Raw genomic sequence first — 15,683 nt, 5'->3', positions numbered from 1 at the left:
ATGAACAATACATTTTAAATTTATTTTATCAACTTTCCTTCTGACGATGCTGTCTGTGTTGAGCGCTCAGTGGATCTGCGTTCGACTACTCCGCCTAGGCTGCACTGTCCAGCGCAGATCCAGTGAGCGCAGCGCAAACTAGCAAGACAGAAGCTAAGCCCGTTGCAACATGGCAAATTGAACCTCCTCCACCCTCATTCAGATCTGACCTTTGGAACTATTTTGGTCTTCATGTGACGTATGACCCTGAAGGTAAGCGCGTCATGGACTAAAGTAAAACAGTATGTTGGATGTGCCATGCAATGCTCAATTACATGGGTGGGAACTAGTGTGTTAGCGCAGTTAGCTCGTTAACGTGTTGACACCGTCCAGCCCCACGCACGGGGCGATCCGCGGTAGCTCGTTAACGGAGATTTGCCGTGTTGTGGCGTTAACGTCATTTCAGATTAACGCTGACAGCACTAGTGGGAACACAACGAATATGACTGCACATTTACTCCGACATCATCCTAGTGCAAAGACAAAAACAACAAGCATGCTACTAACTTTACCCGAGTCATTTAGACAGCCGTTAGCACATGATTCTCCTTATGGGGACCTGATATGTTTAATATGCTGCTGAGAATATAGCCCAGAAGAAGCGGATAGTAGAGCTTTTATTTTGAAAGAGCCATTTCTCTGTAATAAACTCTCTTTTCCAATGATGAGTGATTCCTCAATCAGTTAGATTTAGTTTTTTATCCCTTTGTTGTTTCAGCAACATTAAATTTAAAAACTGTACTTTTGAGTTAAAATATATATTTATAATTTGAATAAATGACAAATTAAAAAAGCATGAACATTTTTTTGTATCGAAAAAATATCGAACCGTGAATTTTGCGTATCGTAGCACCCCTAATATTTACTACACATTTGTCATATTTGGTTCCTAATTACTTTTTTGCATTTGGGCCACTTAAGGCTTACATCCAGCTTGTCCAGGGCAGAAGGCCATCAGTGCCGACTCACTGTAACATGTGGCCTACATCCACATGCTCACATTAAGAAGGGAGACAGAATGGATGTTGATGGAGCCATGAATCAGTGGAGTTGGTCTAAAAAGACTGAATATTTCAGAATGTCGATTACGACCTTCAATTATTCACTTGAATATCCTGTTCTTTAAAAAACAAGTAATCACACACTAAACTGCTTGTTACATTATTATTATAAATGTAATGATGGAAACAATTTGATCCGAATGAGATTTAAAATACATGAATGTTAGAGGCGAGAGGCTTTTCTATTCGCCGTCTGCCCGCCCCTGCAGATAAAGCTTGACTTGATGTCACAGTCAGGCCTGACACTGATATGGAAACTGACAATGCGTCATGAGCCAGATAAAAGCATGATGCATTTTTCATTTGTATTTACACACAGGGTTACACAGTGACTGTGGAGTAGAAAGTTGATCTCAGTGAGGAGAAAATGTGAACGATTAAACTGACCCATCATGTACATGGAGGCTTATCCCTCACTGATAGCCAGCTTTTCCAAACATTAATAAATCCAGCAGTGTTGATGGTGCTGTGCATTTGCTGGCAGTTACAATCTTACTAAAACCACTGTAGAGGAAAATTGAAGTTGGATTAAAAAATGAATAAACAGATAGATAAATGAGTGTTTTCCTGGTGCTGCCTTTAAAACGGATGCCTGCAATTTACAGTTTTCCATTAACAGATGCCCAATCGCCTTTCCACTCCTGCATCCAACCTTGGACTCCTCACATTAGCACCGACACGCACGCCACAGTCTTCCTTTTCTGCACATTTTTAAACTCACATGTGTCAGTCTGTCTGCTCTCCATCCTCCGAGCTTTCATCCCTCTGTACTGTGGAAATCAAATATCAGCATAAACAGTGTTGTCATGCTATTACCAGTATCACCAGTGTAAGCTCTGGTTTCACAGGGGTCATAAAATAATCTTGTTGTATTTTCCCACATTCAGAGAGAGAGTGAAGCACAAAGATCATAGCTTTGACTGTGTTTGCATTTGTGCTGATTCTTCAGGTTTCCCCTGGTGTGTTTATTATTGTTGTTTTTAGTTTTTATTGCAGGTGTTGTGCTGGAGGATTACTATTTCTCTGCTGGTGGGACTACATCGTTCTGGGTTCCAGACGCCTGAAGAATTCTATTAACCTTGATTATGTCAGGCCTAATAACGTGTCACCCTGCTAAATAGAGTGGGGTTCACGTGGAGAAGGATGTGGGTGCATCATGCACTCGACAAAGCCAGCGGATTATAGAAATCTTCTTGTGATGTTGCTAACCTGAGTGGACAGATTGAGATAAACTAAATAAGTAGAAATAAAATAGTTAAGGTTGGTGTGTGTGTGTGTGTGTGTGATAGTGCAGTCACTGATTGCCCTGGGTGTGGCGGGCCCTGGGTGTGGCGGGCCCTGGGTGTGGCGGGCCCTGGGTCTCTTTGTTGGATGGTGGATGCTGCAGTTTGCTATATTTGCCATTCATTAATCCAAAGGCAGGGACCTCACATGACACTAGACATCCAATCAATTCAGTCACCTTGAACTTTGAAGATGAAAGAGTAACTAATCTCATTCTTCGCCGTCATTCCTGCTCCAAAATACTCCCCCCGTGTTACAGTCTGGATTGCTGTTGATCACAAACCGTTCACATCAAGTCAGTCAAGGACTTTTGTTCTCTGACAGATGACAGAAGCCGGCACTTGTCAGCAGGACTGGTCCTCAGCTTGAACAGTATTGTGTTTGAGCATCTTTCAATGCCAGTCTTGATCCGCAGTGAGCTCTTGTGCTCCCAGTAATCCCCGTAACCTGTCTTTGCTTTTCTTAGAAAATATAAAGGAATCTTTAAGTAAACTAAGTAAGGAATTAAAAAAAATTCCCATGTTGTTGCAGTATATTAATGACTAACCTCGTATTGTGGATGGATTATCTCAGTTGTTCTCCTGACTGAAGTTTGGTCCGTTTACAGCATCCTGCCATCATTCTAACCCTCAAACAGAAGACTTGCATAACATACATGTCCTACCTGCCACGGAGAACTTGTAGTAATGAGACTCGATCTGATCTTCATGTTACTCAGGGCTACCCTCCCGACACTGTTCGTGACTTGGGTATTATTCCAGTCTTGATGTACTCGTTTATAAAAACTGTCTCTTGACATTCTTAACAAACTACTTCTGACCTTTTATATAAATGCAGAGACAGAACGAATAAACCTCACTCTGTACCACCTACAGCTCCGTAAGGACCATCGGAGGTAATGTCCATGAAAATGGGAATTTATTAAGGTTGCTCCAGTTATTAATTGGAGATCTGATACTAGAGGCAGAGCCTGCTTGGCTTGTGCTGCTAAACTCGCTGTTGCTCCTCGACTTGACCAACAATCTTCTTTGTTCCTCACTTTTTGTGCTTTGCTGGAATTCAGCTTGAAAGAGCAAAGTTTATATTTCAATGATATTATATATAATATTTAAATAAACAGGAGGTTTGTCCTGTTTGCTCATTGAACTCAGTTACTGCACTGTTCACATAGTCGCCCGCCCGAGTGTCGAGTTTAACCCTCAAAGGTTGATCGTCATCACAAGGCAGGCGGCGTTTTAAAAGTGATAACTCAGGAACGAGGCAGATGTTTGAAACTGATACCACAGCTGTATCTACTGAAACTCTGACAAGTTTCAATCTCAATGACCTCAAGGTCAGAGGTCAAGTTCACACTTTGTCATGTTATTATTCCAGAATGAATTAAATTGATCTTCAAACACAGTACAGTGGTGCTGTGATTAGCACTGTTGTCTCACAGGAGGTCACAGATCCACCAGGCCGGGGCTTCCTGTGTGGGTTCTCTCCGGGTGCTATGGCTTCCTCCCACAGCAGGGCTACGTTAGTGTAAGTGTCAATGTGAGTGTGAATGTCTGTGCTTGTTAGCCCTGTGACAGACTGGCGACCTGTCCATACCCTCTCCTCCTGTGACAGCTGGGCTTCCCTGTAACCTCAACCCTTCACACAAAAACTCATCATGACAAAGTTTAAAAAGAAAAAAGTTTGCTTGAAATTCTTGTGAATTCTGTTAAATTCAGAACGATGAGTCTGACGGAGCTGCAGCACGGCTCTGTGGACAGAGGAGAACCTTCTGGAAGGGCAAACAGCACAACACCAATCAGGCCTGTGTGGGGGAACCCACTCCTAAGTAAAAGCCACGTGACACCTGGAGTTTTCCAAAAGGCCCCCAAAGGACCAGAAACCAAATCAACTGATTCTGGAATAAGACCATAAACTGACAAGAATACCGTCCGGATGGAAATGACGCCTCTGCACGATCACAAGCATCAATAACTCCACACACTGGTACGAAGAATGTCCCGAACAGTAACAGCACAGTAACACTGACAATCAGTACATGAGTATTGTTACTAACATGATGGTTGATTCATTTGTGCTGGCTAAGGGTGAAACTCACCGAAAGGACACGAGAAAGATTTGAAAAAAACGTTAGTGTGTCCTCGTTTTTATGATCGACGGTCGAATGCATTTAAGTAACGTACATGTTTTGTACTTGAGTATATCTCACTACTTCATACACCACTCCACTGCATGTCACATGGAAATGTACTTTAGTCTACTGCAGCTTTTAGCTTAAGCTTTAATGTTTTTAAAAGATGAAACCAGTGGCTCCACCTAACCTGAAGCTGTGGTTTGGGTAATATTTCACTTATCAAAGTGGACACGAAACACTCCACATATTCAGGGTCATTCACATCATGGAGCCCTGCTCTAAAAACTGTCATAGATTTAACTCCATCCATCTGCTTCTGCTTCTCCTTTTCAGGGTCGCGAGGGCGCTGGAGCCTATCCCAGCTGTCGCAGGGCGAGAGGCGGGGTCCACCCTGGACAGGTCGCCAGTCTGTCGCAGGACCAACACACAGAGACAGACAACCATTCACACCTATGGGCAATTTAGTATCTGCATGCGCTTATATAAATGTAACTTAAAGTTATTTAAAGTACCATACCATACCATACCAACTTTATTTCTAAAGCACTTTAACATAAAACCAGAGTTTCACAAAGTGCTGTACATGTTAATAGCATACGTAAAGAAAATTAAAATGAGATACGATAAAATAAATAGATACAATAAATTGAAACATGTTAAAACAAATTGAGTCAACCCCTCTAATCAATGCCAAAGGCTTCAGCGAATAAATATGTTTTAAGAAGACTTTTAAATTCAGAGAGAGAAGAGGCCTGCCTAACATGCAAGGGCAGATCATTCCACAACTTTGGAGCAGCTACAGCAAAAGCACGATCACCTTTAAATTTATACTTAGTTTTCGGTACCTTAAGGAGCTGCTGATTGGCGGACCTAAGGGAACGGGGAGGTGTATATGGTTGTAGTAGCTCCGAGAGGTAGGGGGGGGCCAGGCCATTAAGAGATTTAAAAGCAAATAAGAGAATTTTAAAAACAATCCTAAAATGTACAGGTAGCCAGTGGAGTGAAATTAAAATTGGGGTAATGTGCTCAAACTTTTTTGTTCCAGTTAAAAGACGTGCTGCAGCATTTTGCACAACCTGCAGGCGCCTAATGGACGCATCACTAACCCCAAAATAAAGTGCGTTACAATAATCCAGTCTAGAAGTAACAAAGGCATGGATTACTGTCTGAAAATGCTGTTTCGATAAGATAGGCTTTATTTTGGCTAATTCCCTCAAATGAAAAAAAGCTAGATCTTACAACAGCTCTGACCTGGCTTTCAAGTTTAAGATTTGCCTCTATTTTAACTCCCAGATTAGTGATGACTGGTTTAACATACTGTGCCAGTGAACCAAGATCTATAATAGTGGCCTCAGAAGCGCCACCAAAAACCATCACTTCTGTTTTCTGTTCATTAAAATGTAAAAAGTTCAAAGCCATCCAAGTCCTTATTTCATCAAGGCATCTGAGCAGCGGGTCTACTGAGAAGCCATTTATCTTTTTAAGTGGGAAATAAATCTGGGAGTCATCGGCGTAGCAGTGGAAAGAAATCCCATGTTTCCTGAAAATAGACCCAAGGGGTCGGAGATATAGAGAGAAAAGAAGCGGGCCTAAAACTGAACCCTGTGGAACCCCACATTGAAGAGAAGCAGTAGAGGATACAAACTCCCCTAGTTTCACAGAGAAAGTTCGCTCTGCCAAATAGGATCTGAGCCACTGCAGTGCGGTACTCCGCATACCCACCAACTGCTCTAAACGGGAAATTAAAATATTATGATCCACTGTATCAAAAGCAGCAGTTAAATCTAACAGCACAATAATAACACAGTCACCTGAGTCATTTGCCAAAAACACATCATTAAAAACTCTTAAAAGGGCAGATTCAGTACTATGTAAAGCTTTAAAACCAGATTGGAAAACTTCTAAAATACCGTGTTCTTCTAGGAAGGACATTAATTGCTTGTAAACTACCTTTTCAAGAATCTTTGAGATAAAAGGCAGTTTGGAAATAGGTCTGTAATTCGCAATAATATCAGGATCAAGAGCAGGTTTTTTGAGTAGAGGCTGAATCACTGCATGTTTGAGATTGACAGGTACAACACCAGAGGACAGACTACTATTTACAATGGATTGTACAGCTGATGCTATAGTGAGAAAAACCTCTTTGAAAAATCGAGGAGGGAGAGCATCATAAGGGGAACCTGAGGGCTTCATGTGAGCAACCAACTCCTGCAGGCAGAGCATGGAAAGTAATCAAAAAACAACATTTACATTGTACTGTGTTAACAAGTGTTTTAGGCATAAATACTCTGAGTACAGTCGAGGCAGCTCCTGTGTTTTTTCCTTCATCACATTCTGAGTTACTTTTAATAAGTAAGAAATGTATTACACACACTTTTCATGTGGTTGTTTTTCTGTGAGCTGCATTGTTTACACTGAACAGCTGATGGCACTGAATATACCTCTGTGACTGGACTGAACCAAACCTGCTGTCCTGAATGATCTACAGAGGAAACAGCTGAGAGCTGGAGCTAAAGAGCAAAAGGGAGGAAATATGAACAGTCTCATCCTGGGCAATCAGACGTCTTTCAGCAATAAGGTGGGAATGCTACTCAAGACCACGAGGGAATTCCAGGAGTGCAGTCTGTCAGTTGTCCCAGTAGAAACCACAGAGCACTGAACCTGCTGTAGAGTCATTGTGTATCACAGCAGGCTGAGCAAAGGCTGTAACTAAGGAGTTTTCAGGGTCATGTGATCCACAAGTTTTAAGTGTAATGTTAAAAGTAGAAACTCTAGAAGCACGGGACTCGATGTGGACACAAAGGTAGAGTGGGAAAAATAATACAGTGAGTTCAAACTAGTTTGACGGTGAGAACGCTGTCGAGAACATGTTTCCTGTTGGAGCTGCTGGTCGAATCTGAAGAGGGGGACGAGTCCAACGTTTTGGAGCCCAAACAGAAACAAAGGATCCTACAGGAGGAAGAAAAGTCGAGCTGAACAGCAGGTTTATTAGAAATGATCGATGGAAGATGGAAGACAACTACAATGTCTGTGTCTATCGTGGGACAGGATGTTGCCCACTGCTATCAGGGAAGACGATTTGAATTTAAAGAAACTAAAATACTTTTTAAACTTTTGTTTCAATTACGAATAATAATTGAGTCCGATTTGACTAATCAATAGTGCTTTTCATAACACACTGTATAGCACACACACATGTGCATCTGCATATATCTGTGTGTGTCTATACACGCACCAGGCACTTATTATTATTATTATTAGTAGTAGTAGTAGTACTGGTCGTATTAACTGCAATAACAAAATAATTCCCAATTCGGGTTTAATAAAGTACATCTCATCTTACTCTCTCCTCTGGTCTGTTACTTTGCAACATCTAGCAGGGCAACACAGCAGACACACACACACTCGTTACTGTGTGCTGAATGCAACAAACATGACGCAGTGCAAAAATGCATGTTGTATGTATCACTTTTCAGAGTTTGATTTTGTAAAATTGTAGCAGAGCAGGAAAAGCAGAGTTTTACAGAACATTGGCCAACGACAGCATCCAAACATGAACTCTTACAGCAGGCATAGATCCTACAGTCCCATCCAGCTGTCACCCACTCTCACTGCAAAGATGAAAACAATCTCTCCATTCATAATTCATCTGACCAAACAGGTTTTATCAGTGGTCGACACTCAGCCAATAATACACACAGACTAATTAATGTAACAGATTACTGCTTCATCAGCAAATTAGGAGCCATGGCTGTGTCTTTAGATGCAGAGAAAGCTTTTGAACAGGTAAACTGGGAGTTTTCATTAGAATCTGCACAAATTTGGATGGTTCAGTCTTCATACATTGAATCTAAATGCAGTGTTAGGATAAATGATCTTACTTCCCAAACCTTCAATGTCAGGAGGGCCACCAGACGGGGCTGCACACTTCCCTCCTCACTTTTGGGTGTTTGTATGGAAAAACATAGATGTTAAAGAAATTCAAAATGAAACTACAGACCATAAGATAAGCCTGCATGCTGACAATGTGCTGCTTTTCCTTTGGAACAAATAAACTTGTCTTCTTAAAACGATCACACTGATAAGTTCTCATCAGTATCAGAATACTCTGTTAGCTGGAGTAAATCAACCGGTGTGATCACCTCCACCACCCCACTGCAGCTGGGTAACATTACAAATTTATGTATACATTTTTCCACCAGCTATTGTTATGATCCAATGTTGTCAGTGTTTGTTTATGTGACTCCTCCCACCAGAGGATGGCTGTGGGTTTTTCCCCTTCTTCTCTTAGGAGGTGGACACCTGGGCGGAGTCTCTTCCTGTCCTGGGATTGGATAATTGGTTGATCACCTCCAGTATTTAACTACCGGATGACAGCCACCTGGCCCCCCCTCTCTACTAGCCTCCACATCCAACAAAGAGCCTGTGTTTTGAGTCATTGTGTCTTTGCCCATTGATGTGCAAGTATAACTGTGTGTGTGTGTGTGTGTGTGTGTGTGTGTGTGTTGTTAGTATCTTAATTTTGTAAATAGCTGTAATAGATTTGTAAAGCAGCAATTGTGTATTTTGTTCCCCTTGTATATATCCTTCACTGCAGCAGCCTGGTAGGCGTGAGGAGCCATTTTTGTTGATTGAGTTTTCTCCTGTTTGTCATTTAGAAACTTTGGTAAGTGAATTGTCTTGTTTTTCATTTGTGTAGGAAAGCATAGGGACCATCAGGGAGTTCTGTTTGTTATTTTTAACACTGCTCACTGCTGAAGCAAATAAATGGCTGCTTAGCACTTTAAAAGATACTGTTTGTTTTCTTGCTTTGGTGGAGTGGGAGTGGGAGTGGGCCAATTTCTTGTTGCGTTCAATACACGCCCAGACAAAGAACGTAACACTATTGAACTATATTCCTCTACTAAATATGGCAGAAGATGATATCACAGGTTAAATCAACTAAATGTTCTGTCATGGCATGAGAAGTGAATACAACATTTTCAAAATCTGGAATGAACAACAGCAGGTTTGTTGAATAGCAGCTGTCCACACGTGTATCCCAGCCTCAGCCAAGCTGTGCATCGTAGCCAAAGCTAACATGGAAACAAATACATCACACATACAGTCCTCACTGCCCTATGCCCAGTTTGTATATTACTCAGTGGTTGGACGAGTGTATTTCTCTCTGGTCCGCACTGATCACTTCCATCACGTGGCTGGTGGTGCTCAGCTGCAGCCCCAGCTCCCCGTGTCTCTTGCTGGGGGTCTGCGTAAGTCTAGCAGCCTCCTGGGGGCCTGGGATCTGTTCTGGGGGATTCTCCTTTTTCTATTTCTTTGCTTATTGTTCAGTCTGGTGTTCGCCCCCCGACTGATGCAGCATAACATCCACAAGACAATATGAATAATAAAGTAAATAAATAAAACAAAAACGTTAACAAGAGGAGCCTACAGCGAGGCTACGGTGCTCCTCCCGGGAGAGCAAATATGTTTGACACAACAAAGGATTCAGACCATAATTCTGCTTGGACAGGACAAAAACCCCAAACCAAAACGCTGCATAAGGAACAATCCGTTTACTATTATTAATAAATTTGTCCATAGCTGTCAAACTGGCCGAGGATGTGAGAACATGATCACAGTGCAGCATACTGCAGCCACTTCTCTGCAAACAAAACCCGCTAACATCAGGTTTTGTGGGACGTGATGCTGATTCGGTCCGGGCATGCTCTCTCAGGTGTTAAACTCTAACACTACTGAGGACAACACCCACAACATGCTCATTTTACCCCTGTGATGCTATGACAGCATGAACTCTGCTACAGCTTCCATGAACGGTTTATTGTCAGTCCCAAAAGTTGAATCTGTTCATCTGAAACCAGCACCGCTGATTAACAATGACCATTGATCAGTGTGGCTGTTGATCAATGGTCATGATAATTTCCGTATTAATGACCATGAAACTGACGTTGCGGCTCACCGTTAGTCAGAGGTGCTGCTTTCAGTCATTATGCAAATGTGCTGTTTATAAACCTGCATCAGCTGAGACTGAAGTCTCATTCAGTCGACTTTGATGGAAGAGCTGCAAAGAAGAAACGTAACGCTGTCAGAAACCTTCATGTCTTCATATCCTACTCGAACTCCATTAAAACATTTAGCTAAAACAGAAGAGTGACCTCATCACAGCGCTAAGCATCGATGTGAAATTACAAAACTTTCATTCTCACAAATCCAAAAATTAAACAATTTCACAAACCGCATGCAGATTAAACTTCAAGGTTGTAATGGCGGCTCGCCATAAACTACAAGCTGATTTAACATGAACGTAACTTCAAAAACAACAGCAGCTGTTTCCTGACATCAGCCCACAGGAGGCCACGACAACACAGAAAGGATCGAACTTAAAGTGTTTCAGTATCTTCAGAATCGTCTTTGTGATGACGTAAAGTCAGAAATGGATATATTTGAAATTTTAATAATAATAATAGTTACATTCTCTAAAAAGATTTTAATTGGAAATAATTCATTTTTATTGGCTCCAGCCACCCACGACCCTGATGGATAATTAATGTTTGATTTATTCAAAAGCTTCTAACAAAGATGATTGTTAGAAGGGAAACACTTACTGTTGCTAATGTTTACTGCATTACAGTGGATGAAAAAACAATTCATTGCAGTGTTAAAATAAATAAATAATTAAAACCTTGTCTGTAAAATTAAAAAATGATTAGTTCCAGATTTTATTCCCATTTAAAGAAGTTAAATGATCCAGTGTTTTATTATCAGTTATACTTACAAATATACCAACGATTGTGTTTCTATACAGGAGCACAGAAACACTCGATTTCTGCCAAATAAAATCTTCTATTTCTATTTGTACGTATCGAAACTACAGTCTGTTCCAGTGAATATGCAGACCACGTGAACACACTTGGTTACACAGTACTACTGAAACGCACACACTGATAAATAGATAAAATATTACACAAAAAGAGAGCATGAATCGTTTGGTCATAATGAAATGTTGCTGTGCACCAATTAGGTTCGAGAGATAATGAATTACTGTGACGAGGTTTATTGTTTCCGGTGCTTTGACTCTTTGTGACTGTTGTTACAGAATCACTAACTTATTTATTTTCTGCTGTTTTTGTACTTATCACACACGTGCCCACAGAGACAGAGTCTGAAAATGAAAATAAAATATTCACATTTTTAGATACAAACGAATAAGTTTCCTTTTTAAAATTTAGTAACAACAGTTCTTATGTTGCAGTTGCCGTCACAGTAGTAAAATACTCCACCATGTCCCAGTTTGTAGGCGAGAGAAGCTATAAAGGACGTGTCACTGCTAATGTGAAATAACGTTTCTATTTATGGGTCGGACTGCGCGGAAAATCAAGTAAAAGTTCTTCAGGCACTTTATTACCTTTTAACTTTATTAATCATGATAATGTTTCAATATCAGAGTTGCTGCCATTTCCAATAAAATCATCACATTTCAGCGAGTAGATACATTAATATTGTAACATCATGCTGTCAGTCTTTTTTTAAAGAATTATGTACATAACTGACCCTTGTTATTCCGATACACCGATGCAGTTACTACCTGGAACCAATTTAGGAAGATTGGCTCACACTCCTGTGATGGTTACTAGTGCCTGTTTAAAAAGATTATATATGAAACAAAATACTAAGAAGATAAAAATAAAATACACATTGAAAATACAATCGAACATTTAACACTTGGTGTGCTGCGTTCGCTTACTGCCAAAACGTCAGCGGTCTCTCTTACCGTAGGTAGTCTCTTCGACACAGGATGAGATTGGCTTTGGTGTACAGAGTGGATCCCACCTCGCCCAGTCTGCAATCACAGCAGGCACACTTGAGGCAGTCCTCGTGCCAGTACTTATCGAGAGCCTTCAGCAGGTAGCGGTCCTTGATCTTCCGGTTACAGCCGGCACAGCCTTTAGGCTTGGTGTCCGGCTGGACGGAAAGCATTTGTATACCTGGGAGAAGCACAAACAAAGCTTTAAAATCATCGAGCAGGTAAACACATGAAGGATCACAGAACGATTAAATGAAAAAAAATCAAAACCTGGATAAACAGAGAACTAGACCTCAAGTTACATACATGTAATGCACTGTTTAAAATCATGGCAATTAAGAACATTGACAAGAAAAGTGAAATAAGACATAAAATCAGGGATAATGTGCTTTGATTTTAATGCAGCCCTCAGTCTTACACTGTCGTGTTTGTACAGTCAGTGTTATCACAAAATGCTCAGAGTTACAGATTTGTTTTTTAATTGGGAACTGTGATGACATTTACTACATGTATGTATGTTGTAGGTATGTGTGTGTGGTGTTTTCCTTTATTTGGGAATATTTACAATAAGAGCTCCGTAGTGTAGTGGTTTACAGATCGGCCCCGTCCAGAGAAGACATAAATACCTTTGGGCTTTTGCACCTGTTGTAAGAAAAATCTGGTAAATCAAACATGCAAAGCTGCTGTGAATCAGGGAGCAGTTCAAAGTAGATCCAGAATGAGGTTTAGTGCAAAGACTGCAGCAGCTTCCATAAAGGTGTTACAGTAAAGACGAGCTGTGCAACATTTATAATTCAGACTGAAACAACAGTTTCCCTGATTAGCACATCAGTCAGAGCAGGATGTGGTGCATTGTTTGATTAAAGAAACACTTCTTACAGGAACCCGACACTTTTCTGACCTTAGCACACATGTTTGCCTTACATTTGATTATGTCCAGGCAGAGCAGCTTTTACACAACCATGAATGAAAACACTGAGTTTCAGTGCATGCCCACACAGACCCCACGCCACAGTTTCCCAGCTCTTTTGCACCTTAGTCTTTGGGGGTGTGGTTAGAGCCGAGGAGGTTTGCAGTGGCCTGTATTGTTTGGCCTGAGCTAACTATGGGAAGCCTTTGTTGGGCCGTTGAGGCGGTGAGAAGGTGGGGGTCACTGAGTTTTTGCATGAGGCTGGAATTAGTATTCTCCTGCCATTCTCCGAGGAGTGGCACGGTCCCACTCCCCTTTGTCCCCCACCCCCGCCCACACACACAGACCACAGTGTTTAAGCTGCATGTTTAGCTCGGGTCATCTTTAAATATTAAAACCTGTCAGAGTTTGAGGGCTGCACCGTGTCGCTGTAGTCGTTTGTCCTTTGAGGTTACTAACATAGTTTTATTATGTTAGTTGGCTTAGTTGTAAGTGCAGACTGATCAGTATTTATTACCAGATAACTTGAACCTGCTGTTCACTGGAATAAACACAGCGTCCTCTATCGTGTTTAAATGTCACATGAAAACTGCGTTGAATGTGTTCAGCAGCAGGAAACGATGCAGTTTGAATGACATGTGTTTACAAACTATTAATAATCTGTAAAAACAGATGTGCGTCCTTTTAATCTCCCACAAATTCTGTAAAAAGTTAGTTTTTCTCGCCGCGGTGCGGGAGGCGGCTCAGCTCGTTTGTGTTGTGTTGGGGCTGCCGATTTGTTAATTGGCTGGATTTAGAGAACGGAGCGCATGGCTGCTCCCCCGCGCCCGCTCAGCGGCACTGATCCGTCCGGCCTCGTTAACACTACAAAGTCCCCGCGACTCATTACCAAACCAAAAGAAGCAAGAGTTTCCACAGCCCTTTTACTGTGCCATAAACTCGGCAGAGAGGAGGGGAAGCACGGCAGGAATGTGGCCGCTTCGCTTTTTCGATTGCCGGGGAAGTGCTGAACAAAAGCTCCCAAAGAAAGCTCGGAGTACTAATCATATCTGTTCACTTGCTGCTGGCTCGTAGCCTCCCTTTCCCCCGTTCATTGTGGGCTTCTAAGCTGCTGCTGCTGCGCGTCCGCAGCATCATCGTGTGAATCCCGAACGAATGGAGGACGGCGAACAGAGACAACAACGGTGTTCCAGTGCGAGCTGATGCTCGCGTTTTCACCCCGAGTTTAATCACTGTTGTCGTGGGAGCGCATTATCGTTAGAGGCCAATGACGGATTTCACAGACTCGCATTTCCACGCACCTCGCACAAACACATGGAACAGCACCGTGTGGACCTGTCTGCCGTTTAATTACCGACAAACGCACACCGCTCTCACGCATTCGTGAGGTGCTCTCGATAAAATGAGGCAAGTTAGATAATGGATCGTTTCTAGCAAAAGCAGGTCAGATGTGAACGCGTCGCCTTCGACGCAGAGATGCTGTAACTTGTCGACGCAGAACACTCCAAACACACAGAAAACGTTCCGTTCATACAAGCCGAAGCCAAAGAAAGCGTCTTACCGAAACTTTTCTCCCTTTTCTGCATTTGTTGAGCCGCTGGAGCAGCCGAAGCACCACCATGCAACCCGGAACCGCCTGGACCGGAGATCAGCTGTCTGCAGGCAGACTGAGATCAGGCTTTGTTAGAGAGGGAACAATCCAGCACGGCGGCCAAAGTGGAATGAAGAGAAGGAGAAACGCCGGCTAATAAAACGCAGGCGGATGCGTTTGCTCCCGTCGGGCGTCGCACAGTGTGTGAGAGCACGTTTATCGGTGCGCAGAGAGAGGCAGGCAGCGAATGACAGAACGACAAAGAGATGCTTCCCCTCCACGACACTGGCAACCTCATCACAGCGGCTCCTGCTGCATGCTGCTTGGCTCATCAGCAGGCAGAGCAGAGGTTACGCACAGCGGCTCCCTCACCGAGCAGTAAGCGCGCTCTTCCCAAACTCTTACACGTATGAAGCCTTGTTTTCGACGCTATTTCTGCCACCTTTGTTTTCAGTGAGGCTCATTCTTCTGATCACTCACCTCTCTCAGCAAGTTTCAACCGAAGCCTAAACTAAAGCAGCGAATTGAAGCAGCTACAGATTGCCAGAGTTGGAGCAACTGGCAGCGCAGGTCGCCACATTGACCTGGAGCTTGGAAACAAAGACTTCCAGGAGCGACTGCTTGGTGTGTCAGCAGCTAGCTACAGGTGGAAGCTGCAGGGAGCTCGGGTCTGTCAGAGACTGAAGTTTCTCTTAGTATTCTCCCACCTCCAGTCTTCTCAGCAGTGACACGATATGATCAGTTATTAGCAGCTGTTTTTAAAGGATGCCTCCCGTACACGCCCACTTTCTTTGATTTTGGAGGGTCTACATTATAGATACAGAAGCAAATGCAATAGTCCACGTGTAGGTAGAGCAGTTTAC

At 42.4% G+C, this 15,683-nt stretch overlaps 1 protein-coding gene across 2 annotated transcripts in view; it reads right to left on the bottom strand.

The window, feature by feature from the left end:
- Positions 1-15,325, bottom strand: part of lmo3 (LIM domain only 3) — a 49,595-nt gene extending 34,270 nt beyond the window's left edge. Inside the window, exons 1-2 of one of the 2 annotated variants that reach the window (XM_085376057.1) lie at positions 15,301-15,325; positions 12,287-12,500 (exon numbers count right to left, since the gene is read on the bottom strand). In XM_085376057.1, coding sequence (XP_085232183.1) covers positions 12,287-12,492 — 206 coding nt within the window. In that variant the 5' untranslated portion in view covers positions 12,493-12,500; positions 15,301-15,325. Of the gene's footprint in view, positions 1-12,286; positions 12,501-14,790; positions 14,816-15,300 lie in introns of those variants that run through there. The other variant, XM_085376056.1, reaches the window with a different exon arrangement.
- Positions 15,326-15,683: the final 358 nt, after the last annotated feature.

This window comes from Diplotaxodon limnothrissa, linkage group LG17, assembly GCF_057381915.1.
Source record: "Diplotaxodon limnothrissa isolate DT_005_m linkage group LG17, D_limnothrissa_male_GT1.1, whole genome shotgun sequence".
In the NCBI taxonomy this organism is placed as follows: Eukaryota; Metazoa; Chordata; class Actinopteri; order Cichliformes; family Cichlidae; genus Diplotaxodon; species Diplotaxodon limnothrissa.
This window is presented reverse-complemented; position numbering and strand designations above follow the sequence as displayed.